General features: G+C 40.3%; 1 protein-coding gene across 5 annotated transcripts in view; it reads right to left on the bottom strand.

The window, feature by feature from the left end:
- Nucleotides 1-27,506, bottom strand: part of st3gal3b (ST3 beta-galactoside alpha-2,3-sialyltransferase 3b) — a 57,519-nt gene that overhangs the window by 14,191 nt on the left and 15,822 nt on the right. For 2 of the 5 annotated variants that reach the window (XM_085378420.1, XM_085378419.1), the window contains exons 2-10: nucleotides 23,705-23,852; nucleotides 18,310-18,396; nucleotides 17,805-17,846; nucleotides 16,545-16,587; nucleotides 15,205-15,297; nucleotides 11,847-11,941; nucleotides 5,540-5,603; nucleotides 5,348-5,443; nucleotides 4,393-4,579 (exon numbers count right to left, since the gene is read on the bottom strand). In XM_085378420.1, coding sequence (XP_085234546.1) covers nucleotides 4,393-4,579; nucleotides 5,348-5,443; nucleotides 5,540-5,603; nucleotides 11,847-11,941; nucleotides 15,205-15,297; nucleotides 16,545-16,587; nucleotides 17,805-17,846; nucleotides 18,310-18,396; nucleotides 23,705-23,813 — 816 coding nt within the window. In that variant the 5' untranslated portion in view covers nucleotides 23,814-23,852. The other 3 variants (XM_085378421.1, XM_085378418.1, XM_085378422.1) reach the window with 3 other exon arrangements.

Raw genomic sequence — 27,506 nt, 5'->3', positions numbered from 1 at the left:
TATGCAGGTTACACAAAGAAATTCCCGGCTGTGAAAGCTCCCGAAGGACAACTGTCCAGAGTTACATTATGTTACCCTCTAGCACGAACAAAATGGATCGAGTAAAGGGGTGCAGGGGGGGGGGCTTGCTGCTACATGATGAGGATTTCCTGCAAATAGTTCTTTACCAAAAGTATGATTGTTTTATTCCATTAAATACCTGTTTGTGTGGTAAGAAGTAAAGGAAAATAGTTTTAAAATAATGAGCACGCATATATTTAAAAAAATTCATTATTACAATTTTTTTTTTAGGAACGTTTTTCCTGAGATCACGGGAGGTGAAATCAAACGTGCAGATAAAAACATCTTGGTGTTTACTCTGCATTTTTCCTGCTGCTAGTGAATGAGATACAATGAAGACAGGATATCAGTCTTTTGACGGGTTTCTTTCATGTTGCTGCCAAGGCAGAAAATCCAACAGCAAACAGATATTGCTCTCCTAGTAACACAAGCAGCTTCATGCTTCACTAAAGGTATATGCTGCATCTTCTTACCAAATAGTTTAATGTGAGCAAACAAATTAAATGCCTGTGTGATGCATTTTTAAATAAGCACATAAAAGCTCGCTGCAGACAGTTCATTTATCATTTAAACCAACGTGACGTGCTACTTATTATACACAACTTTCGAAACTAGTGTCAAATTAAAGCATTCCCTAAACACATCGGCTTACAGTCATAACAACACCTACCACCACTGAGACTTTACCGGGGAGCAACGGTCAGCACTAATGAGGAAGGCAGCCCATTTAACATCTGGACCAAAGCAGTTTAAACCGACAGATTGCACAACTGACCGACTCTGCTATTCTAGGACTGTAGACTCTTAGCAACAAGCCTGAACAGTTAGAGGGGCTTTTTTTTTGGATTGTAATTCTATAAACCACCTCACTACACTGATATCCATTAATGGATTACTTTTACACTGAAAGAGTTTCAAGGGCACAAGCTGCCAAAATAAAAATGGAGCAAACTGTTTAGAATAGCAGTACAGATGAATTGCATTCGATTTCCTGCCATATAAATAGCGTGTCCCATTATGTTCCTGTTTTCTGGAGGTCAAACATGGGTGTCTGCACATGTGTCAGTTTTATTCTGCCATGCTGTCATCGAGCCTCAAAACAGAAGACACTGATGATATTTCTGTTTCCTGATAATTAACGCATGAGTTGCATTCCTCCTTCCTCAGCAGATCAAAGAGGACTGAGTCAGACGCCGGGGGCCAGATCAATTATCCAGGCAGCCATTTTCACTGTCCTCTCCATCTGACACGCCACAAAAATCTGGGCACTATCAAAGGCTGAAGACGCCATAAGCCAGCCAAGAAAGCAGTTTTATTTTACCGTCAACTTCCACTACTCACTCTTTCCTCAGCTGTTAACCCTTTACTCCATTTGACATTATCCTTTCCACCTATCCATTTTCTTTTGTCCTTTAACCAAAATTCACACTACTACTTTGTTTCAGTTTGTTATGCCATACCCTAACTGTATTGTCCATTCCCACCCACCCACCCTTATTCTGTTTTTTTCCCACTTGTGACTTTCTATTTTGACAAAAGCCGCCTTGTAAAAATTCCAGCTGGGATACGGTCTCTGAAATTCACTCGGCTGTGTCAGAAAATAAAGCAGGTTTCCCAAATCCTGTGTTTTCTGATGAGACTTTTTTTCCAAAACAAAACAACACAACAAAAATAAATGATTATTCTGCCTGCTTAAAAATACACTCCCTACTCTGATTTTTAATAAAATTACAAATGTGAGTTTTACAACACCAACATTAACAACAACAAAAAACCAAAACCCACACAAACAAACATCTGCTTTAAATTCAACACTCCTCCCCACGCAGGAGACCTCTGTGTGCACCTTTGCACCACTTCCTGTGTTCACAGTTTGATTGCTCACTGGAAATCCAAATATGACCACCTGCATGTGCTCTTTTTAGATTTCACCACAGACAAACATCAACTTCTGTGTCAAACTGATGCAGCTTTCATGTCGAGGATGATCACTGGAGCCAGACACTAAAGCTACGACCTGAACACCAAACTGTAGTTTAGAGAAAGCACACAGAGTCCAAACCCAAAGGTCAGTAGTGTGACCAGAAGCATGCTAACCACTCACACCTCTGTATGTCTGTCCTTTCTCACAAATCCATTTAAATTTTACTTATTCAGCGCCAAAATCTCAACAACAGTTGCCTCAAGACGCTTTGTATTGTAAGGTAAAGACACTACAATAAAAGAGAATAGAACCCCCAAAGTGAGACCAGGCAGGGAGACACGATAAAAGGCACACTGTGGAAGAAAGCCATGGATTAATAATAACTAATGACTATTTCCAAAGTGGTGTATAAGCACCACTTTGGAAATTCCAAGTGGAAGTGTTGCTGTTTTGACAACTGAAATTTCAGTGTGCATGCAAGTGGCCAGGGAGCGATTCAAACCTAGGAAGAGTGCTCGAAGTGATGCAACGGTGCACAGAATGGCCTTAAAGGGGAAATCGTCCAAATTTAAAATCAAGTCAAGTTATTGCCCTTTATGGGTGAATTTGTGACCTCCACTCACAGAAGGAGGGAGGACTGGTTTTGCTTAACACTGCATATGTTGAGCTTTATAGAAGCACTCAGCAATAATGTAAATCCATAAAGATATAAAACATGCTACAACTTAAAAAAAAAAAAAAGGGGGGGGGGGGAAGGGGGAAAAAAAAAAAAAAAAAAAGGAAAAGAAAGGGAGGCTCTAGTATGTTCCCTTAAATACTTTGAGGCAGGCCCTTTGACCTTAAGCTAAGTGGATTCAAAATAATCCCAGTCAAAGATATATTATAGACTGCTCAACAAGAACAGAATGAAAGTGCCAAGAGAGCTTTTTTCTAACAAAAGGACAAAACGAGAAGAGGAGGTATTAAAAGACTGCCATGTTCGGTAATACTTTCATAGATAACGTAGACACAATTGGGCCATTCAGTCTGACCCTGTGAGATTAATAGGGCAACTCATAACCTGTCAATTAACTGTGCCAATACTAATATTCCATGGGACATGTGATAGGCTTGTTACATGGCAAAGCAAAGGGAAAAAATAAGGTCATTTTTCCTTGAATGTCCTTTCCACATTAAGCATTTAAATCAAATTCAAATTTTATTTGTCACGTACACAGTCATACACAGTACGATATGTAGTGAAATGCTTGGACAACTGCTCGTGACCTAAAGAAAACAAAAAAGGAAAAGGCTATGAATAAGACAGGAAATAAATATGAAAAATTAAAAAGGGTAAATTTAACTAGGAAGGAATAAAATATAAATTAAGGTTAAAAATGAAATAACTGTACAACACAAATTAGAATGAAGGGTAAATTTAACTGGGAAGAATAAGATAAAATATATAAATTAAAGTTGAAAATAAAATAACTGTACAACAAAATACACAATACACAATATAGAACTATATAAGAATGTATGAAGAAATCTAAATCTAAATAAATATATACACAATAACAGCAGCTGTACAAGTATTAACCGACAATGAAGAATATATCATTCATCTAAAACATTCCCAATATTAATTTAGTATATGGCATAGTTCTGTGTATTCTTATTTATTCTTTTACAAAGTGGTTTAGATTTCCACAGAAGGTAATCAGGAGGATGTGATTATAGATTATACTGCTCTGATATAGATGTTCAAAGGAGGACAAAATTGTTGCGCAATAATTCAGCTGAGTGCTGATCAAACCAACAAATACAGAGTGAGGAATGTAAGTTCATACATTCTTATATAGTTCTATATTGTGTATTTGGTTGTACAGTTATTTTATTTTCAACTTTAATTTATATATTTTATCTTATTCTTTCCCAGTTAAATTTACCCTTCATTCTAATTTGTGTTGTACAGTTATTTCATTTTTAACCTTAATTTATATTTTATTCCTTCCTAGTTAAATTTACCCTTTTTAATTTTTCATATTTATTTCCTATCTTATTCATAGCCTTTTCCTTTTTTGTTTTCTTTAGGTCACGAGCAGTTGTCCAAGCATTTCACTACATATCGTACTGTGTATGACTGTGTACGTGACAAATAAAAATTAGAATTTGAATGTAAGTGAATGCAAGCATAAGCAGGAATCTTGTTCTATGAAAACTGCTTGCATTTTGGATCCATTTATATTTTAATACTCAAGTAGTTCAAATATCTTCCAGGTTTTGTGTTTGTAAGTTCAAGATTTCAACCTTCATTCATTGGAAGAAAAAACAAAAACAAAACAAACAAAAAAAAAAAAAAAAAAAAAAAAAAAAAAAAAAAACACCAAAAAACAAAACAACCCACCCCCCTTCAAATATGTCCTTACCATTTTCTCCTTGTAGACCATTTGTCTGAGCCACTTGAAATCAAGTGGTTTGAAAGCAGATAGAACAAAAAGTGAGTCTTGTTCGTAGTTTTCTGGGTTCTGGATCGCACCCTCTGGATATGTAATCCTTATGGTGGTTTTGGTTCCTACATCTTTTCCATAACCTTTTACTAGAGCTTCATTCAACCTGTCAACGCAAGAAAGACAACAAAGGGTGGAATCAGGAATTTAAGAAAAGCATAGTGAAAAGCACAGGATTATTATTTTCGATATTTAGATAAAACAGCACGTCTGCAAACAGAAAGACAAAGCAAAACCTCCACATGAAGGTTCAGCTGAAGCATAAGCTGGGTCTATGCATAAAGACTGGCCAGAGGAAAACCCAGCTTGCAACCTCATCACAAGAGCTAACATCTGACAACATCTGGGTAAGCCACAGTCATTCTGGAAACGAGTGGAATGTTAAGTGAGCTCTCAGACACAGTCACTAAAGGTAACAGTACATCCAGTTTTATTTTGGAGTTTCCCGTTTTCATCTTTAGCTCGTTTAGTTGAATAGTGGGCTGCTGTGCTCGCCTGTGGGCTGATGAGAGTTCACAGTCCGCTCCACTCCAGGGAATGCCCGTCTGCCTGCAGTGAGCTCTGATGTCAGGTGGAGGCAGTGTATAAAGTATGCATAACAAAAGGTCATAACAAAGTATGTTACTGAGTCCCCCCCAAATAACAAAAAACAGAGCAGAGACTTCTCGATATTCCACAATACCGATTCCCAGCTCACTGAAGCAACCATGCATTCCTATTTGGTCACGTGTTGATGATGCAGAAGACATTTTCTTCCCCTCAACTAAAAATTCAAGCTGTCCAAGCCCCCCCCCCCCCCAAAAAAAACTTCACACTATTTAACTTATACAGAACACTGCTGTTATACAGAATCCCTTTTATTTTGGTATCTTACCTGACCACCACATCGTATTCGTCTATTCGGGACCCCAGAGACTTGTTGGATAAGATCCCACCATTACCCACGACGATGCATCGTTTACAGCTGAGACTGGAAGGCAGGACAGCCAGACATTAGTCATATTAAGAAGAAACAAGGAAGCAAAAAGAGACTTCATGTTGACGCTGACGAGTAGGGTGCAGGTACCTGTCAAGCTCCTCTCCCAGCCCGTAATTTTTTGTTATAGTCAAAATGCTGTCTATTATTCTCTCTGCAGAGAAAGAAGAAAACAAAACAGGATTTTAAAGACAGGACAGAACCTCCATACTACAATAAATCCCCATTAAAAATTCATCCACAAGTACATTAAATGCAAAATGTGGGTGAAATTCATTGCCAAGCTTAGAATTTTTACCTCGGCAGTGAATGATGCTCCAAGTATCAAACATTAAAATACTCCATCTACTAATCTGGCACTAGAAATGGAGCTCTGTCATCAGAGTCAGTCACTTTAAGCGCTCAGAACGTCCCTTTAGCTCCAAAGACGAGTTGATGTTCTCAAATAATGAAAATGACATATTTGAAAAGCTCAAACTGGGGGAAATCACACTTTTAAAGGCCAAACAGACTGCCAAAGATTTCAACATACCACCCGAGATATAACAATCTAGGTGGTCTTCAAACAGGAAGAGAGAACACCACCCTCCGTTTATTCACTCATAGATAAGGAGTGACCAGTGAACCTCAGGAATAGTGGTGATGGGGATTACAGGAGGGGAAGCTGTTGTATTCTGGAGAGGAGTGAATCTGAGAGAAACACCCATACGGAGTTAAGGATGGCATGCGTGTGTATGTAAAAACTCTGCCATAAAAGCACTCAGAGTGGAATGCTGTTTTCAAACAATCACATTCTCCTGGTTAAGTGGCCGGTGTTGTACTCGTCTCCTTGCATGGCTAGCACCCCTCTGATCACAGGTTGAGAAACGGCGATGTTTAGCCATAGCGTGCATTCCTGCCATGTTCTACGGACTATTGTGCTGGAGTCATAGCTCCAGCATTAGATCTTGCATGCATTTCTTCCTCCTGACCATTTTTAGACCTCTTATATTTATAACTCATCTTCTTCAACATCCCAAATGTGCAGATTCCATTAGAGTTGCACCTATTTTTGTTCCATCTTACATTTGCAGGAATTTGTAACTACGTGGATTTAACAGCTGTGATTTAAAAAAAATAAATAAATAAAATCCTCAATTTGCATCTTCATCGTTTAAATTTTTTTTAAAAGACACACAAAAAGTCTGGCATTATTTTATAGCATTCTATTTCATTTATTATATTCATAATGCAGCACACAGTCTGCCTTTACTCTCACTCTTGTTGTTTCTCTTGGCCTCTTTTTGCAGACTGAGCGTTTAGACTGGGGCCTCAAACCAGGTTGTAAGACATATTATAGTCCATCCACCCTGTCTAACAATCCTAATGATTAACCTAGTGAAGAGAGGCGAGCAGAGCCACAGCTTATTGTTTGGATGTGGTGTCAATGTCTGGCGTCAAGTATCACCCTGAGCAGCATAAACACAAGGCCGAGGACCACACCTGGATCCGAGCGGGTGAAAAGTGAAAAATCACAATGGGTAGTGTGCTCTTTCAGAGGACAACATGGAAGCCAATTGCTCTAAGTACCTGCGGTAAACCCTTTCAGCAAAGCATGTCTTGTGGTAGTGCCAAAAGACAAATTGCTGCAAGTGCAGACATTAGTCCAATGTGGAACTCTTGAAATGTTAAAAATCTTTACTGGCAACACCGGCGAATAGCAGAAGCATCACATAACACATAAACACAGACACTTTGCTGGAAAGAGTGGAGACTAAACACTACAACAAATCCTGTGATGAAAGAAAGATGATTGCAAAAAACAAAAAGGCCAAAAATTTATCTGCAGTACAAAGATAAAGTATCACTATCCTTGATAAATTAGTTAACAACTGTGAAAAAAAAAGAAGAAAAAAAAAACTGCTAATGACTGCAAATGTGAGATGTGTTCAAGTCTTTGGCAGCAGCTCACAGTCTGGCTGCCTTAATTGTGCTTCCTCCTAACTAAGTGTAAAGTTGCATAACGGTCGGTGTGATTTCATTTGGTGGACATGCTGAGAATGAAAACAGCATCAATAGTGCAGGGACATCACTCCTTTACTTGTAAAACTGTGGAGCTGCCTGATGAGGACACAGTTTTTAAATAGTCTGCTGTAGCTTTCTAACCCTGGATCAGTATTTGCAAAGATAGATTAGCTTCTCTGATCAAAAAGTTCATCCCTACACACATACACAAAAAAAAAAAGTTAATGCCCCAAACTAAATATAACAGCTGGAAACAAGCATGGATACGTACAGAAGCAACTAACAACAAATCACATCCTTTCCTCCCAACAGGTTCTCCAAAAATAGCACTGCAAAGAATTTATAAACTTATGGTTCAACACCCTCACACCACAAAATTCCTCCAGTCTGTTAACAGTTTAAAAAGAAGTCCACTTTAGACTGCAGGAATAAGATATTTAAAAAGATTTTCATTTAAAATTTAAATTAATCCTGAATTTTGAGCGATCACTGGCAGCGTAGCTTTATTCCCCCTGGAAACCAAATCAGGGCAGCTTAACGTTTACTTTTCCTTCTTCAGGCTATAGCTGATGTGTCCCAAAGATACTTCTTGGCAGAATAAAAAGTAAAAATAAAACTCCCACCCACCAGCGCTACTCCGTGGTCTCAATTTGGAATCCTTTGTGGAGTTCTATTCAAGATCCACACGTATCATCTCTCCACATGAATACCACTAAAAGGGAAACCCCACTGCCATCACAGTCCGTGGAGAAAACAGAAACCAGGTGTAACACTCACACAGGGAGCGCTCTATTGATAGCCGTGGCTGTGTGTGTACATGAGTACACGTTTAATTGACGGTGGAGAACTTGCCAGAGCACAAAGGTAACATTCCCTTTACCTTCTGCTTGTAAGTATTGGAAAATGTGACAGAGCATGCCAGTGAAGACAGATTAATGTTATCTCTTAGGTTCCCATGGTACTGTGTACTTGTTCGATATCTGAAGTGCTGGAGTGTGTTAAGGTCAGTTAACAAGTGCAAACACTGTGTGCGGACATGCTAACGTTGGAGTGTTAGAAGACATCAAATTTTCCGGTCCCAAGATAGAGTTCATCCAGCAAATAAATGTAAATCACTTGAAAGGTTACGACAAACACAGAAGTCTGCGGAGGTTGGACTGACTGCCTGAGAAAAAAAGTTAATTAATTAAAAAAATCTATCCTATACTTATGAATGTTATACCGTGAGAGCATTACCAGTATTACCATGTTGTGCTTCGCTGGCTGTGAAGGCAGTAAAGCAAGTATTCTTTAATTTCAGGGTATAGGTACTAGACTTTCCCAGCTGTCAGGGGGCAAAAAGTGGGGTACATCCTGGACAGGTTGCCAGTCCATTTCAGGGCAAAAACCTAGGGATAGCAACCATTCAGTCACATTTACACCTACAGACAATTTAGAATCACCAGGTAAATAACCAAGTCTGTGGACTGTTAGCTAGAGTGCTGGGAGAGAACCCATGTAGGTAGAGTCAAATTTTGGATTTGATTGGCAATTCCATAACTACAGCTTGGTGAGTGCAGTTTTGACACACTCTCCACCTCCGGCAATGGCTCAGAAGGTAGAGTTGGCCATCTGTCAGTCGGAAGGTTGTTGGTTTCCTTCACTCCAGTCTGCATGTCAAAGTATCCTTGGGCATTATGTTAAAGTTGTCCTGATGCATCCATCAGAGAGACAGGTCGGCATAGAAAAAAAAAAAAAAACTGCCTGTGATTGGGTGAAAGAGGCTTGTAGTAAAAGACTTTCGAGTGCTTCGAATAGAAAAGCACTTTATACGTGCCAGTCTATTTATAGGGGCTTGGTCTCAAATTAACTGTCCATCTACATCTGCAAGTTAGAAGACTTGCTTCCAAAAAGACTTTAATCACTCAAAGTGATTAAAGTGACCAGTTACATATTTTTTCACCTTCTTTTTTTTTTTTTTTCTTAAATGACATCAGAAACAGCAGTATGCGACATTACGTGATGGCAGAGCTTCAGTTCATCCTTTGTCTTTTTTTTTTTTTTTTTCCCCGCAGGGAAAAGGGTAACACCACCTGGGTCTGGGTGCAATTCCCCCCTCCAGGGGCAAGGGTACCTAGACCCGGTTTGTAGAGTACGCTTGGGGAGTGTGATTGTGTGTACAGCGTCTCTTTATGTCTGTCTCCACGTTGGTTGAGTGTGGAGTGAGTGCATATGAGAGCATGAGGGTGGGAATGGATGTTTGTGTCTGTGTGTGCCCGTATGTCTGTGTCTATATGTCAGGTTGGGTATCAGACGCCACCTCTCTGGGGACACCTCAGGCCCTCCAAGGTTTGGAGGCCTATCTCCACCCACCACCACTTCCCCTGCCGGTGGCGGACTCCCTCAGGTGTCGGTGTGTTGGTGGTTCTTTGTGTCTGGGGGTGGGCGTCCGGGTACACACCGGCTCACTCCTTGGCGGCCGCTTGTCGGGGCCTGGGGCTCGCTCGGGCCCCTTTGGAGGTGGGGTGCCCCCGGCCTCTCGGCCTGGGGCTCGGTCACTCAGGCACAGCTGGGGGCCGGCGGAGCTCACGGGCGTGTCACTGCAACTCCCCCTGACTTCTGCTCCGCGGCTGCTGGGCGAGCCCTCATCTGGGACTCTCCTCAGCTCTTACTGGAACAGTGGCGCGGCTGCCCCTCTGTTGGTCTTCCATGGTCTCTTGTGTTCTGGGGGCCTCTGGATGTCTGGAGTTTTGATCTCCTCCATACCCACTTCACACCCTGGAGGACGGGGCTGTGGCCCCCCCACACTCCCTAGCAGGTCATTACATGGAGAAACCTTTGGAATGCAAGCATGCTGATTCACACAGGTATGCACACATGGGTATTCACAGACGCGGACTAAAGCTTTCTTGGCTGCTGCCTCAAAGCACACTGTGCGCTGTCTATCTTGCGTGCTGCACAATATCGTTTATTATTTAGTAAATATTGATATCTATGACTAGCTAGTTTATTGTGATGGTGCTTTGTTTTCTCTATTATTATGTTGCTCTTTGTTGTTTGCTGTCTCCTCTGTTTGTTTTTTTTGTTTGTTTTTTTTTTTTCTCCATACAGGTGACCCAGGAGTTCTTTTTTTTTTTTTCTCTCTCTTCCCCCCCCCCTTCTCACCGTCTCTTCTCCCCTTTGGTTTTCTTTCTTTCTCTCCCCCTCTTTCTCTCATTCATTCCCCCTGTCCTATTTATTAAAAAAAAAAAAAAAAAAAAAAAAAAAAAATATTTTTTCACCTTCAAGAGAAAGAAGACTGTTGTTGGAGATTAGCTTTAACTAAACAAAGGTTGATATGAGACCAATTAGCATCAGAGCTAAAAGCATGACCTGGGAGCCCCAAATAATTTCTGTCAGTTTCTTGTGTCTATTGTAAATGAACTTCTGCAACCCTTTTGGGAATTTGTAAACACTCTGTGCTTGCATTATTATTTGGAGACTATAATTATTAATAATTATCCATTTTTCAAAAATAATATGCAACAAACAAACATGCAAAGGAAAAATACATTATTTCCATATTATATATATTATGTCCAAAATACAAACTTTGCAACAAATGGCAAAAAGAAATTCTTTAAGTCACAGAGGAAATAATGAGCCTTATTTTTCTTAGATCTCAGATTTTTTCAACAACTCATACAAAACAAACCAAGTGGAAATTCAGTCTGAACTGTTAAAATAACTTCTAAGGATACATTTTGAAATTGTTGGTTGGTATGTACTGACTGTAGCCAAGTACAAACAGTATGAGGAGCCAAGTGATAAAACCCCGATAAATAAAGAATGCCATTGCTTCTACTGAACAAAATAAAATATTGGCAAGCTAGAATATGATGTTGATTAATACTGAAAACACGCAAAGCTTGTTGGCTCATATCTGAGATACCAGGCACTACAGGCACAAAACTGCACTACATCAGGCATCAATCTCCCACACAGCCTCTAAACGTAACAGTGGCAAACGAACACATGCTCAGTCTTACTTTAAATGAGCACTCCACCAATCTTTATGGCTTAAGCTTGGTGTCTAATTTAAAGAGGGGGGGAAACATGTGAAAATAGCTGTCCTGTGTGGCTTTGCCCCCCACACACACAAAAAAAAAACAAAGAAATAGAAAATTACACCAAAACTTGTAGAGCTAGAAATGAAGATATTTAGAAGACAATGGTCTAATGAAGGACTGACATGCATCAGGGAAAACATGAGAGAAGCATGAACCACAAAAAAAAAAAAAAAAAAAAGTCGGGATCTCGAAGCTTCTTTCTGTTTTTATGGGCAACTCCTTCTAAAACCCCAGAACATATAATTACTATAATCCACAATAAACATACAAACTAGTGGAGGGTGAACTGTGATGAATGGCTTTACCTTGCGTTTTAAAGCCGAATGGAGGTAAGTAGTTGTTGACTTTTGATAGCCGTTTGAAGTTTCGATCAAGAAACATTGGCGCCAATTTCGTAAACCTGTAAGAGAGATGAAACAAAAGTGGAGATGGTTCTCATTAGCCGAGATACAGAAGATAAAAACACCAATGCTGTAATATCCAGTATTCTTAGTATAACAGCTCCTGTTACAAACTTTCAACAATTACTTATTGTGTGCTGAATCTATCCCGGCAGGTTCTCGTAATCCTCACTACACTTGGGATAATAAAGTTTATGTTACCAAGGAGGTGATAACTGAATTTTTATGTCCCATCATCATTAAACCTAGCATCCCCACACCCTGTAAAAGCTTCCTAAAATGAGCAAAGCCTCCACACACCTTAGCACAACAGCTCAAATCTAAGCAGGTGATAGAAATTAAGAGGTTGCAGTGCATAACCAGTCAACATAACCTCTCCTCCAGGGCCTAAATCACATCTGACACATGAGGTTGTCTGAAACAACACTCATGTCACAATGTTTTTTTCCTCTAACGATCTGAAGCAAGACTGAATTAGAGTGGAGGATGTTGTTCTCAATGAAGAGACACGATAAAACTTCAGGGGTTGATAAAAAAGTTTTTTACCCACGACAGAATACACAGTTGAAATGGCTAGAACAAAATGTCAGTCCCATTAGAAAACAAATTAGGCCTGATAGTCAAAAACACCCCAGTGGCCAATGTTTTTAATGGCCCACGACCCGCTACTTCCGCCATCGCCTCTTCCTTATCCTGTGTGGCTATAGAAGTGTGCGTGTGTGTCTCTCTTTGATTAACTGCAGCTCCGATATCAAAAAGGAGTCATTTCCTCTTAGTAACGCCTGTGACCCTAGCGCTGGGTTATGTGCCACTTCTGCAAGTGTAGCTTCGGGATGGATGTGTGTTTTTATAACCCTCTGTCAAGCTCGAGGGATGCGAGGCAAGAGGGAAAAAGGAGCAAGGAGCCGTTCGTGTCGTTTCTCCTCTGATGTTTACATGGATGGAGCTCTATGGATGTGCTGTTCTTTAACAAGCTGCCTAACATTTTGTGTCTAACTTAAAAGCATCGTGACACCCCTACAGAAAAGACAAAGTTAAGGAGATTTATCAAACTGGTGTACATCTTTAGTTAATTTCTAAAGAAATACAGAGATTACATTACAGAGCGCTTATTGCACCCCTTCCCTAGAACTGGACCACCAGCAATATAAGTGTTGCATTTTGCTGATGCACCTGTCCAATAAACACACAGAGCTGTAAATTATTCCTCCTGCAGCCGACAAACAGCATTCAAACTATGGAAGCACGAAAAGACTCACAAGCTCGATTACACCTCTGTTTCTCAGCAGGACCCTTGAATACTTGTTCCCATAACATAACACTGCCACTGGTTGACAAGAAATATGTGAGACACAATGACCAAACATGGCTGACATTATTGGGAGACCTTCCGGTTAAGCTTCAGCCTCTTCCAAGCACGGTAATCATTCTTTGAAATCCTCATTATTCTCCAGCGAGCGACTAGAGGTAGTTATGTATGGCTCTCTCTCCACCTTGACTCACCTCGCCTGACAGGGGCATGCACACTCAGAGACTTGTGTCCAGGCAAAACAAATGGAGATTCATTAAACCTGGGCCTTCTGAGGCCACATGGGGCTATAAATAACACGGGACCATTACAAGTCAGTGAGCCCTGACCAACAGTCAGTCACTGACATCCTGACCAAGCAGAGAGACAGGGGGCTGCTTGTTGTTAAATAAGTAGTGAGGGCTCCCAAAAACAGCCAACAGGCAGGGATGCATTGTGCTCATTTCCTTTGCTGGGTCCATCTCTCACAGGCAATATTTTCATAACCGTGCCACTTCGAGTTCACTGCCAACACTTGATTTAGGGCTCTAATACAAACAGTTTTGGGGGAAAGGAGAGGGTGAGGGGAGGGGCGTAAAATAAATTGGAGACTGCAGGGCAAGGAGCTTCAGAAGAAGACAAACATGGAGGAAGCAGATGATGATTAGATGGAGAGCCATAGGACCTCACTGCTAGAGGTTAAGTAGGTTTTCTTTAACTGTCGAACTGTCGTCCACACCAATTCACACAAACTGTTAACGAGAATATTTTAATGGTAAATGTACAAAGCAGGCAGAAATAAAGAACGCTAACAGATAAGATGTTAAACAGCCGACTTCCCTTCCACACAGGAGACAATAAATCACGACCAAACACACACACACAGCACAACTGTGTACATTTGGCTGTACACTTACACTTATTTATACAAATGAGCATACAGACAAACTTATACTAAGTGCAGCATTAATTGTGCTTATTGACCTGTGAGAGACTGGGTTGAAGGTGGTAGTAATCAGTGGGCTCCCAGGGGTTTTCTGTGTTGAACAGAACTTTGATCCGACACGTGCGGCTGATGAGAGGAAGTCATTACCAGGGAGGACATTGCTAAATCATAGCCTCTCATATAGGTAGAGGGCAGTGGCACAAAGTGCTTTGTCCATCTTATTTTTTAAAAAAAAAGTTGCACTTTATAGTCCACAGGGCAGCTGATAGTGTTATTTAGAGCATTTGGAGCCACTGTAGGTCATATACCTTTAATAGACTCAATTAAATACTACTACTTTTAATTTAAAATTTAAAACTTGGTGCTTCAGGCGATACATAAAGGAGGTTCAATATATTCCTTTGCCCAATAGCTAGGTCAAGTAGTTACTTTAGTGTCACAGCCTATTATTTAGCAACATGAAAACTACCCTTGCGCAAGAACGCTAAAAGGACAATGTCCAATAGACTGAGCTGAAACGGACGACAAAGTGGAGACAGTGAAAAATCAAAAGAACCAATGACATCAGGAGGACTGTTGGGGATTGTATAGACTGTGTAGGCTGGGTATTAGAGACCCCTTGATGAGTCAAGGCAGGAAGCTGGTTGGTGGCGTTCGCAGAACGCCTCTATGGCTCTTTAACACGATAGGGAAGTGATGTGAGACCTTCTACTCAGGCGACAAAAGTTCTTTTGTGTAATGGGGGATCACAAGGACACAGTTGAGGTTTTGTGGTGGGGAGAAGATGATAGAAACATGATTGAAACTGGGGGAGACTGGATAGGAATGTAGGGGCTTCTCTGTTACTGACTCAAAACCCTTAAGGCCTAGTTGGTTTGAGGAGTGACATCATGCAAGTTTGCATGCTTGAGTAAAAGCTTTTCTCTTGCTGACATCCAGTTAACATTATCTATGCGTAAAGATCTTGATTTTGCATTAAAAGTTAGTTCTTCACATGCAAAAAAAAAAGTCCAAAAGAAATGTCTCACTTAGGATAGATGGTGGCCATCTTAGCTGCTGCATATCCTGGCTTGCACACTCCTTCGCTGAGGTTGCCGTACTTGTATTCTAACTCCTGCGATCTGTACATTAAAAAGAAGAAAGCGAGAGCTTAATTAGACACATCGTGATAACTGATTGCCAATTAAAATGACAAATTCAAAGCTTCAAAAACTTTGTTTGACAAACAATCTGCAGGAGAGATGGGGCTGTGGAATTAGCTGGGAACTCGGCAACAAGTCAGCATATCACCTGTGTGTGTGGCAAGACGAAGCAGAGAAGCCTTGTTTAAATAATCATGCTGGCAGTGGTAAAGCTTGAACCTCCCGATTACTACCAGGATCATTAATAATGTGATGTATGCCATGATTCTACTTCAAATAAACAACGGGAAAAGAGAGGGGGGCCCGTGTCTTTGCACTATGTGAGGTCCAAAAATCAAAGTTGGCTGGAGAAACTGTTTGACTGGGGCCTTCTTGCACATAATCTGAAGCTCATCTATGCTAACAGACTTTATTTCAATCCTCTTCAATCACTTGCAGTAGAGTGGAATTAAAATCTCTGGGGTATTTCCATCAGTTTGCCTACCCCGCATTAAGATATGACCCGAGTCACAAAACTAATTCTGAGCTACAAGATGAATTGCAATAAAATAAAGAAAGCGGCTGCATTACATGAAGTGATCCCGTGTGAATTCCACTTTAAAGCATGTGCTGACATTATGGTTGCAGTGGATGTGGACTGTGATGGCAGCATCTCATTCATTCCTGTGCGGTAACGTAGGGCCAGAGAAAAGGACCTTGCCATGGTGGTTTAGAGCCAATGTGTCAAACCAATTCAGGGAATTATACACACATCAACAAACACAGTGACACAATGACAGCTGCATAATGATCTATTGTAACATGTTCTTACTCTGACAAACCACAGCCAGTCTAAACACAAAACACTAACTGACCTACATCTCAAGTCACACTTGTTTCAAAAGTTATTACTCAGACCACCTATCGTATCTGTGCTCGTGTCACCATCTGTGTTTCCTACACTGTGTGTTTATTTAAAAAGAGGAGGGGGGAGGGGGAAAGAAATAAGGCTAGATTAATTAGCCAAACGTTTACATTTTCATGTTTCGTGTTTTCCCATTGATCAAGCCTGACTGCAGTATTCTGTGATAACAGATGTAAAACACGGCTGAATTAATGGAGTCAAAGTCTAAAAGGGAATTCGGTTTTGGGAATCCATCATGTGTAATGTGGCAAACGATGATGGAGAATAGCTAAATGTGTTATAATAGATGACATAAGTGTTTACTAGAAAGAGATGTACTCACAATTTTGTGTCCAGCTGTAGCAGAAAGCCCTGCTTATCATACACTGGGGACAGAGATGGAAAAAGAAATGGAAATTATCCATCACCACAAGAGCCCACAAACCACTTTGATTTAAGAAAAAAAAAAACAAAAAAACAAAAACAAAAAACAGAACAACAACAAAGGTATGGCATCTTAATGCAGTCATCCAGCTATTCAACTAACAGCTCAGCAGCTGTAGTTGTAAACAACCTGTGTGGCTTTCACGGGGGAAACAATATGGCAGATGTAAACATAAGCATTAGGATCAAGGACTTGTGACAAACAAGCAAGGTTAGGGAGAAGCCAGCCAAAACAATCTGTTGAGTTTAAAATAAAAGTTAGAAAAACAAGTCAGAGATCACCTATGGACAACCAAAGGGACAGCCAGTAGGTGCCTAGTGAAGCGTTGAGGTAGAAAAGAGAGAGAGAGCACAGAAAACCAGGAGGAACATATTTAAGGTGAAATGGGAGCTTTGTTTCCATTGCAGGCCGACTCTTTGCAATAAAGCTGATTGGGTCTGCAAAATACTTGCTATGATCATTTCTGGCCAAAAACATAAATAAATAAAAATCTGTAACTACATTAGCATGGAGGAAATTAGGAATAGTGCAGCATTACACCTGCAGTTGTGGATCTTGTCAAAGAGAAGCTGGAGAATAAAAGAAAATAAAGATAAAGAAAAAGGGTAATGGGAATGTCTGACAGTTTGAAAGGGAAGGATCCAAGCACTACCCAGGAGGAAGGGAACTTAGCCTTAGCAGCCAAGATGGGTGACACATCTGTAGAATAGCAGCCAGAGGGCAGAGTCAAAGCAACTTAGTGGTTTATCTTAACCTGCAGTAAGTAAATCTTACGTCTTCTAACCCTTTACACCAAAATTCCTTTACACCACCAAAATTCATGCAGACCGTTTCACTGCTGTTTGTTACCAAACTGAGACAACAGAGGGCAGTGTTGTATTGTCCTTCATAAGAGAATGATGGCTGAGCACATGTTCATTTCCCCTGCAGTTGTTATGAGTGTTTCATCAATTTAGCAAAGATACTTCTAAAATCAAAGTACTTTTTTTGTCAGGAATAGATCAGACTGGAAAAAGCAAACAAAGCTCTCTGACTTCTTTGAAAATGCCACGTGTTTCCCAACCTAACAGGGCTGTTGGTTCCCAGGGTTTTCTTTAAAATGGTGTCTGGGACAACAATGATGGGTAAAAGTTTGGGCTGGGGGGGCTGCAGCTGTACCTGAGCCTACTATTTGTCCCACGTTGTTGTCCATTTCCAACTCTGAAACAGAAAAGGGTCAGTTAGCACCTTTTGAAGTCATTCTGTCATGGCAGCATTGGACTTGAAAATAAAGCCAAGTAGAAATGTCAGAAGTTACGGAGTAAGAAAGAGGAGGGGTTAGTGGCTTTAATCCCAGTGGGCTGAATTATGACTGTGAATTCCAATCTTTATTCAAAAGACAGAAAGCCCAGTGAAGTAGAAAATTAAAAGCAAGACTCCATTGTGGTTATATGACCGTTTGGACACTGGAACATTGAGAGTATGATGAATGAATAAGCACAAACGGTTTAAAACCGTTTTGAGACATAAAAAAGGGTTATGGAAAGCGATGTGAAGTTAGCAGATATTTATATTTAAACCCCTCAACAACTCAACCATTAAGAACAAAAAAAAAAGAGAAATAGAAAAAAAATGCTTCATAACTGTAACCCAGTATATGTGGGCAGAGTCCCAGTGCCTCTACCTGTAATTCTTTTCACTTCAGCACCTTTAGTCTGGGCTCTACTGTGGGCTCTAGTCTGGGCTAGAGTCGGCTCTTCTGCATCTTTGTCTGTAAACAAAAGGGGTTAAACTGAAATAAGATCATGAGGATAAAGCTGTGAAGGCAACTATTAACCAAACAACCAATATACAAGGTCCTAAATATATATTAATAAATGCTTTTACTTCAGCAGAAAAGACAACAGTGGCCACAAACAAGAACAGATGCGCACAAACAAGAGGCAGCGACAGAAATGAAAGGAAACGGAAATATAACCCGGTCCTTCAGTAGTGGCTTACACGGAATATAGATAAGAATATAAATAGGTTTTAAGGAAGTTTACTTTAAAGATGGGGCTTGCAATATTGATAAGCCTGCAGTGAAGATCACTTTGACTTTAATATACTTTCACATTTCTTCCTCTTACAGAAAAGTGATTTCAATCTGTTTGGCAGATCAGATAAAGTCTGAGGACCTTTAACAAGGTTTTCAACCAAACAGAAGTAAACTGCTGCGCAGAAATGTTTTCTTTTACGAAACAGGCTGTATGCAAAACCGAGCTGCTGCCTTTCACAACTGTTCAGACTCGCCAATTAGTGAATTTCAGGCTCTGTTCTGGCTGAAACTGTATAGGTGTATCACTATAGCGCTGAGACAAGAGAAGTTGATCTCTGAGGCTGAAAATCAAGCTGGGGATATTTAGAGCATGCTCTTTGAGCTGCTGTTGAGCTCAATGTTAATGAAGCACTGAGAGTGACAGAGAGAATCCCATTTTAAAATAAATATACTGGACTGCCTTTTGCCATCTGAACTGCCACGTTCACCTCTCTTCTCCATTCTGATGCTCAGTTTGAATTCTTCTTGACCACATCTACTACATGTGTAGTGATTAATTTTATATTGAACAGGTGAGTGCATGGGTTTACAGATTTGTGAGCAAAGTTTAAAGAAATTCTTATGAATGCCTCGGACAAACAGGGTTAAATTCAAGACAACATTTTCAATTCATCTAATGGAGTTTAGGCTTTAAGTAATCTGGATTAAAAGCTGTGGCATGTTGGCTACCGCAATTACAGAGAAACTGTTAGCAGCTCAGTTGGTGCTGTACACATTCTTTTCTCACCCTACAGACGTTAATTTCAAGTGTGATTTAGCACCCTAAAGTAGTGTTTTTGTTACTAGCAAGGAACCCAATAATAAGTGACCCTGCTGTTGGTAAGCTTGAAAACAAAGTTGGCTGTAAGTAGATTATCCATAAAATTGAGATAAGTTTAGCATGAACACTCTTAGAGGGACAGTCTCTTTTGAATTCCTGTTAGAAAACAGGTGGACAACTGAGTGTAAAATGTCATGCTGACCCTCTGCAGTCTGCATACTGACTACGTTGGGGAATGGATGGGCGCTTACTCCCATCTATATAGTAACAGCTTCTTTGTTTTCTCAAGTGCATTTAAGACTACTCAGCCACTGCTATTGAGAAATAAATGTTAGGAAATGTCAGTGAACGTGTCCACCATCTCATTCATTACAGACTACATGACAGGTGGCGATGTGAGAGACTGGTTTGGTGGTGTGCAGTATAGGATTTCCACAGGGGACTGATGTCTCTGTTCAGACGGTCAGTACAATGCCTGCCGATGGTATCCACAGAAATGCACTGTGGAGTGGTTGGAACTTGGATGTGTTAGTGATAGCCGTGCTCTTCCTTCTGAAGTCTACAGACCTGTGTCTATCCCGGGACAGGATGGGTAAAAAAAAAAATACCTGAGCAAATGAACATTTTCTAGCACTCAGCTGTGGTGAGTGCAGTGTACTTTGCGGTAGTCTGTAAGGGGAGCGGCATCAGAGCTGATGGCTTAAGCAGACTACACAAAGTGATTAGCACAGCTGGCTCTGTGATTGGCTGCAAACTGGACACTTTGGAGGCTGTGGTGAAGAAGGGGTATTTGAATAACCCGTTATCCATCAGGGATAATCTGGGTACCCTCTGTGCCATTTTCTGGACAGGCAGCAATGTACCTCCTCTAAGAGACTAAATCAACCCCACTGCTGCAAGAACAGATACAAGAATTCAAACAGAGGACACAAACTTTTGGATTTCCACAGAGCGCCACAATTACAAGCATAACAAGGTGATAAAGCTATGGTTACTGGCTCTGCTGCAGACCTAACCTGCTCTGATGAAGGTGACGCTCAAGTAAACAGATCCACGTGTACAAAACTACCACCTAATGAACTATTTTGTGAACATAAGTATTACTTGCAAGCCATCATTAACCTTTGTGCAGTTATTGAGTATTACAAATTTATGGGAGCAGCTTTATTATTTTACTTTGTAATCGCTAGATGTGCTATCAAATGCCATTTTACTGTTTTATAACCTTTAATACAAATTCCCAAGATAGAACACGCAAGCCTTGCGCTTCTCTGACATATGCAAAACAAAGAGTTTAGAAATAGGCCTGCTGTTTGATATGGGTTTTTTTTTTTTAAGTTCTTTACCTTGTCTGGAATTGGAACTGAAAAAAAATACAGCTAAAATGCTTGCAAATTATTATGTAACAGAACACATAGGGCTGTGACACTGACAGTCTTAACAGAAAACCTTTTCATTTCCTTCCTGGTTTCAGATAGACCTCAGCGCTTTTCCAGTCTTACTGATCACACAAAGCACACAACATATATTCATACAGTCCTTTTTAATATGTTTATTAAGCCTTTAATGTTTCTGTATTCTTCTAATATACGAATAACATTTCTAATATTTCTCAGATTGTATTTGTGTCCTGGTTTGTCAAATATGCTGCTCTCTTTGCCAATCCACCCTTCTGCTTGTGGTTGCCTATATGCTTTTTTTATATTTTTGCATGCATAACTAGGTAGAACAGCTCTGTGCTGACTTACTAAGTTAAATACACCATTATGTGACCACTTAGGGATCGTGCATGCTTGGATAAGTGAAACCAGACAAGGAAAATCTTTCCCTGCTTTATGAACCTCAATTACCAATACAGGCTCCACCTCAGCTGAAGAAGCGTGTTAAAATACCGACTAGAAACCATCTCACAATAGAAGCACATGAGCTGACATAAAAAGAAATTGAATACAATGATCACACACCCATGTTCAAAACCAGCCTTCACTTTGATTTCAAATTCCCACGGTCAAAACAGCAGAGGCAAACTGGTAAACGAACAGATTCTTAATAAATGTAAACAAATGTAACCAATAAAAATTTCCCAGTATTTCCCAGCTGAAATCCCAAAAAGAGTGCACAGCAATGCCACAAATCAGTGAATGCATGACACTGTACAATAAACAAACAAAATAAATGATGGTATTAATGATGTTTATAATCAAGTCTACATATAACACTTGCCCCTGGAGCACTAAGCCCTGCACTGTAAGACAATAATGGTGAAGAGAGAGATCACTCTTGCGACAGCACAGCTTAGCTGACCAGGCCAGAGGGCGGGAGGGACAAGCCACATGTTCTTCTTTCCCCTTTGACCTTCTTTAAGCCAAACATCTGGTATCACAGCACTACGGAAAGCCAATATTTCCCCCTGCAATCTTCTTTTGGTGTGCTGCTGAAGTGTGTTCACTCTCTTCACATCATGCACCCTTATATGTAACCTATTAGAGGACACTGCTGCTGTACAATTTCAAACCTACAAAGGTAACTGTACAAAGCTGAACGCCTTTGTATTTCACACTTTAAGATGATGAATGTTGAATTTCAAGAAAATGTGAGATGTTGCAACAGAACACAAGAGCCTGGTTAAAAAAGAGGGAGCAAAAAGCACTGTGACAACCAGGACCATTGACTGATCACGTGATCTGTCAGTAATGCAACATAAGAGAGATGAGTTTTTTACTTTTATTTAAAGTTATTACTTTTAAGTCATATTTGGACTCAGGGAGTTAGCCACCGTCACATGGCAACTAGACAAACTTAAAAAAAGAAAAGCAGAGGTACCAAACAAGGTTCAGACCATTAAAAAAACAAAACAAAAAAAAGGTTGTATCATCAATGATTCACGGACAAGACATTGATAGTGAGAGTGCTGAGTGATCCAAGAACAAACAAGGCCAAGTTAAAACAATGAGGGCAAGGCAAGAAATTAGGTCATAATGTATGAAAAATGTGAACAGAATCTATGCGTGGCTTCCTACTGAAACACTTTCCTTTTGGAATCAGTACAAAAACAAATTTAGCTGCATGGCTAAAAACATGGCACAAATGTCAGGGGAAAAGCTGATGCCCTTTTTGTTACTCACCATTTCTTTAGGAGGGCAATTCTGGGGAATGGTGATAAGTAAGTAAAAAAAAAAAAAAAAAAAAAAAAAAGACGAAGGAAATAAAAAGATTCTCCTCTCACTTCTGCTACAGGGTTTTTAAGCAGTTTGCTGCACTGTAGTTAGTTAATGGGATCAATTATTGAGGTAAACAGTTTTATCTTGATGGGAATAAAAGCAGAGTGCATCAGTTAATAGCTTGTAATGATAAAGAGCTGCAAACTAACTGGAAAAAACTTACACTTGTGGTTTCTGTGTCAAAACACTGCTCCCTGAGAAACCCTTCTTCAGAAAACTTCCAACTTTCTACCAGAAATCTTCTAGCCCCCTCTGCTGGACACAAACAGCTGTGTTTTGGAGAGGCCAGGGGCTTTAACAAGTTGGTTGTTAAGCACTTAGCCAAACAGAAATTGGTTTTCATCATTACTTCTCTAAATAAATACAATTCAATTTACAAATGCCTACTCATGACCAACACCCAGCAGGTGTGCTCTCTGTCTACATTATTATGTGCTAATTTTAACTAACTAATTTTCAGTTTCAGTGGCCGGTGCAGTCGTACTGTGAAACTAACTGCCAGCCTCATGTCAAAAGCATAAAGGAAAAGGGGTGAGGTCACTTGATCAGTTGTACACAAAGTTTGTTTTGTTTTTTAAACTGTAGTCTAGGTGGAGGCAGTTAAATATCCATTTCTGAGACAATCCACATGGGTGTGTCCACTGCTTTTATACTTGATGTACAAGCAGATCCAATTAAAATGTCCCCTCCACATTCAGTGCTCCTCTGAAGTAAATGAAAAACTAACTTTCACATCACAAACACACAAGTTTTGAGACATAAACACAAAGCTTGGCCTTCTGGCCTATCAAATAAATAAGAAAAACAAAAAAAATGAGCGTGCAACTAGCTGACAGTGAGCGCAGAGAAGCAGACAGAAAAACAGATTTAAAAAAAATAAAAAATAAAAAAGACTTGCTCTCTCTAAAAACAGATAAAACATGCAATGTTTCGAACAGCTACGACAGATGGACGATGAGGTGATGGAATAAATGTTAGTCATACTGGAGATGTCACTTACGAGACTTCTGTCCCCACATGGGTAGATGCAGCTTCCCGGAGGAGTAGTAAATAAAGCCCAGGACCAGCATGGGGCACAGGATGAACAGCAGCTTGTGTGCAGGCTTCATTGTCTTCAGTCATTCACATGGCACTATTCAGGTCATCACCTGGAATCACAGGAGGAGAGTGGGATATTTTATTTACACATCTGTAAAGACTAAAGAAATCTGTCAGCAGCACAAGAAAAAAAAAACTGATACAATCAAAACACAGTGATTAGAGGAGGGGGAAAATGAGGCATAGCAAAAGATCGGCTGGCAAGAAAGATAAGAAGAAGAAAAAAAAAAGAGGGTAAAAATGTTTTTTTAGGTCAAATGTGTGGGATGAAAGGTAGTTTTATCAAGACAGATCTTAGATTTCTCATTTAACTCTACAGAGTTGTGATTGTTGATCTCTTCTGTTGGTTACAACAGGAAAATAAAAGTCACTAAAAATAAGAAGAAGAAAAACACATTGATTTGATTCATGCAGGGAACCTTGACAAGAATTCCAAATGCAAGAAGTTACAATAACTGAGAGGCAGAAGAAGTCATTTTGTTTTTTAGCACGTCTTTAAGACATGAGTACAGCAATACTGAAATGTATCAGCATGTGCTGCTAAAGCCCTCACTCCAGCAAACTTTTTCTACAGTTTAACAGGAAACCCCACGCCCTGTGTTCATGGTTTGACACCTGCAGAGCGCTCATAATCTGGGCTCCCTGTTTAAAACGAACAAAAACTAAGTTACTGCTGTATTTAGTCACCGTTATAGCTCAGTTAACCTCGATCTACTTGCCTCAGGCAAACAAACGTGAATCAACATGCCATAATGCAGTGAATTATGCAGTCTAGAGGTTACCTGGCAGAAGACAAAACAACCCAGTCAGTGATCTGTGTGACCTTGTCCCTGATTGGAACAAACTGCTAAATACAGGTCTGTTGTCTACAGACTCTTTCAACCCCTGACACCATTGGAGATTTTAGTTCGGTCTTTGGGTGCCTAGAAAAGCGCTATATAAATGCAATCCATTATTTAAAAAATATATAAATAAAAAAAATTAAAATATGAGGAGACCCTGCTGAAAAAGCATGCTGCAGAAATTCTCAGATCTGACATGCTTCAAAATATTGATATCAAATATCAAGTGGACTGTCTCTGATCCTGGAAATTGAAGGCAAACTGCCGAGAAGGACACAGCAGCTTTAGCACAGGGAGGTGGCGAAGCACAGCTGAGCACAGAAAAGAGTAATGCCTCTGCCTGACACTTTAACAAAAAAAAAAAAAGAAAAAAGTTAATAATATGCATGAGCCAACAGATGTTGTCCTCTATATTTAAAACGCAAGCACCAACCTGCGCAGTTGTTGACACTGCGCTGACCATCTCGCGTAAAAATGAACTTATTCATCCAGTTTTGTTGTTGCCTGCAATCTGTGAAAAGTTTGCCCAATAGACAGTTAGGCAGACACACTCCTCGGTCGGTGCCTTTGACTACAGACTCGCAAACAAAACGCAGACACCTAATTTTAAAAGAAAAAAGATTTAAACATAATAAAAATAAAGAGTAGGTAGGTAGGCCGAAAAGGGTAACCGCTGCAGCAGAAACGAACCCGAGGCGGTTGGAAGGTATCACAGGGTACAAGTCTAGAAGCAACAGTCGCTCACCTCACCTCACCTCACCCCACTGCTCATTTCATACACACGGTTCCTAAAGTGTTGTATCAGAGGCCACATTTAAGGTCAGGTCTCTATATTCAGGTGTAAGTCACGTTATTCGCCTACCTTCAGCTGAGACCGCAGGGAGGTCCTTGGCTAGCAAGAACAAACATAACGGAACTTTGAGTGGTCAAAAGTTGTGTCCCAGTCTTTCATAAAACGGCCGTTTTAACAAGGGTTTGCCTTAGTCAAGTCCGCTTACCCTGACGTCGTCGTAGCAAATGATTACCCAGATATTTACTGAGAGAGAGTGAGAGAGAGCTGTGGAAAAGACGACAGATGACATGAACGGCTAGCTATTGTAGCCTCGGCTAGCCACTCGTTATGCTAACAACGCTGCGTTGGCACAGGGGGAATTTTGCCTTCATCCTGTCGGCAGGCCTACAGTTTAGCGCGGTGCTGCTCCAGACATTTTTGAGGTACAACAGCGAGCTTGGTGAAACGGTCCACGGAGGCAGTACGGATAAAAAGGCTCATAACAACAGCGAGTATGCCAGAGCCCGCAGTACAATACTGCGATAATACAGCTGTTGGTGGTAGAATGAGAGACTACCAGTTTGGCTGAATTACCCACCGCGATCACAGCCGAATAAAGAAAACACGGTTTAGCCACGTCTCATTGCCATTCCCAGCGGACTGTTATAAATTTAGTCTTTACCTTTTCTGTTTCCTTCCGAGTCCCCCCGTGAGAAACAGTACCTCTCTTAGAATAAACAGAGGTTTGGCCGATAAAATGACAGTGTTCTCCCTCCTCTCCAAGCCATCTTGATAAAATCTGCGAAAGTCAGTGGATCAGTAAGCAGAAGACGAACGGCTCGAGTCTGTGTGTGTGTGTGGCTGCTGAGACAGGAGAGCTCCCTGCCTCCCCGGGCTCTAGTGTGCATCAAGAGTGACTAAAGAAAAACGCACTCCCTCCATCAACATGATGATGATCAACAGCGGCTTGCTTGTCCACAGCATCACAGTTTGCCTGCAACGGTCACATGAGGCTTTCAGTGAATTACGATGCCCCCGCTTCCTGTTTTAGTAGGGCCAGGATGAATGCACCTTTTCATGTGGATCTTCACGTGGTGCTTCTCTTTGCTTTTCTGCTGTTGTAGTACTGTTGTAGCTGGGTTTCCATCAATAGCTCACATATACACGAACCGTCCTTGTTCTGCAGCAATAATAGAGATCCTGTAACGTACAGAGCATGTTGTCCTGCCTGTCCTGTTAGTGTAATGCTATGTGCTTGGCCAGCACAGCTTTAATTGGGGAGTATGTTTTGATCCCACAGTTGGGAGGATTAGTATTAGTTGACTTGAAGCCATTTTTGTTTTCCCTTTAGGAGGATTTTGTAGGAAGCCTTTGAGGAGAACATTCTCCTTCAGTCAATCCTGTCTTACTCGATTAGACACAGATAATGAGACGATCAGTTGTATGGGCAGAAATCTGTGCCATCAGAAACTGAATTTGAATAAGTTAAATTCGAATCTGAATTGTAACTTAAATAAATGCTTTTAAAAACTGAATATGAATTATCCTAATTTGAAATTCAATTTATTGGTTTGAAAATGATCATCACTAAATAGAAATTGAATTTTATATTTTGAAAATGAATTAATTTTCTTTGAAACCATATTTTATCCTTTAAAAGTTTAGCTCTCGAATAATTTCAGATTCACTACTCACCATTCAATTTCAGTTCTACAATTCAATTTCAGTTCCAAAATTCAGTTTTTGGGGACTTACGTCCAGTTCAAGAGTAATCGAGCGCAGATTAATAGAACTACGTTTTACTAGCGGACCGAAAGTGTTACTGACTGGAATCTACAGCATCTTGAGCTGAATTAAGACTTCAGAAGTCATTCGTCATGTCGAATCACCAGCAGATAAACTCTCAGGTTGGTAATAAATGTTGTTGTAGAGACCCACCTTTTAGCACATCCCAGCACACCCACTCACTTCACCAGATGCACCTTGTTTAGTTCTCTCACCTTTGATTGGGTGTGGTGCTTGTCCTTGATTGCACTCACCTGTCACACATTATATGTCACACAGTATATAAGGACTGCATTCACTTTTGG

The sequence above is a fragment of the Diplotaxodon limnothrissa genome, linkage group LG18 (genome assembly GCF_057381915.1).
Source record: "Diplotaxodon limnothrissa isolate DT_005_m linkage group LG18, D_limnothrissa_male_GT1.1, whole genome shotgun sequence".
Classification (NCBI taxonomy): Eukaryota; Metazoa; Chordata; class Actinopteri; order Cichliformes; family Cichlidae; genus Diplotaxodon; species Diplotaxodon limnothrissa.
The sequence above is the reverse complement of the archived record's forward strand: the minus strand, read 5'-3'. Positions and strand labels throughout refer to the sequence as shown.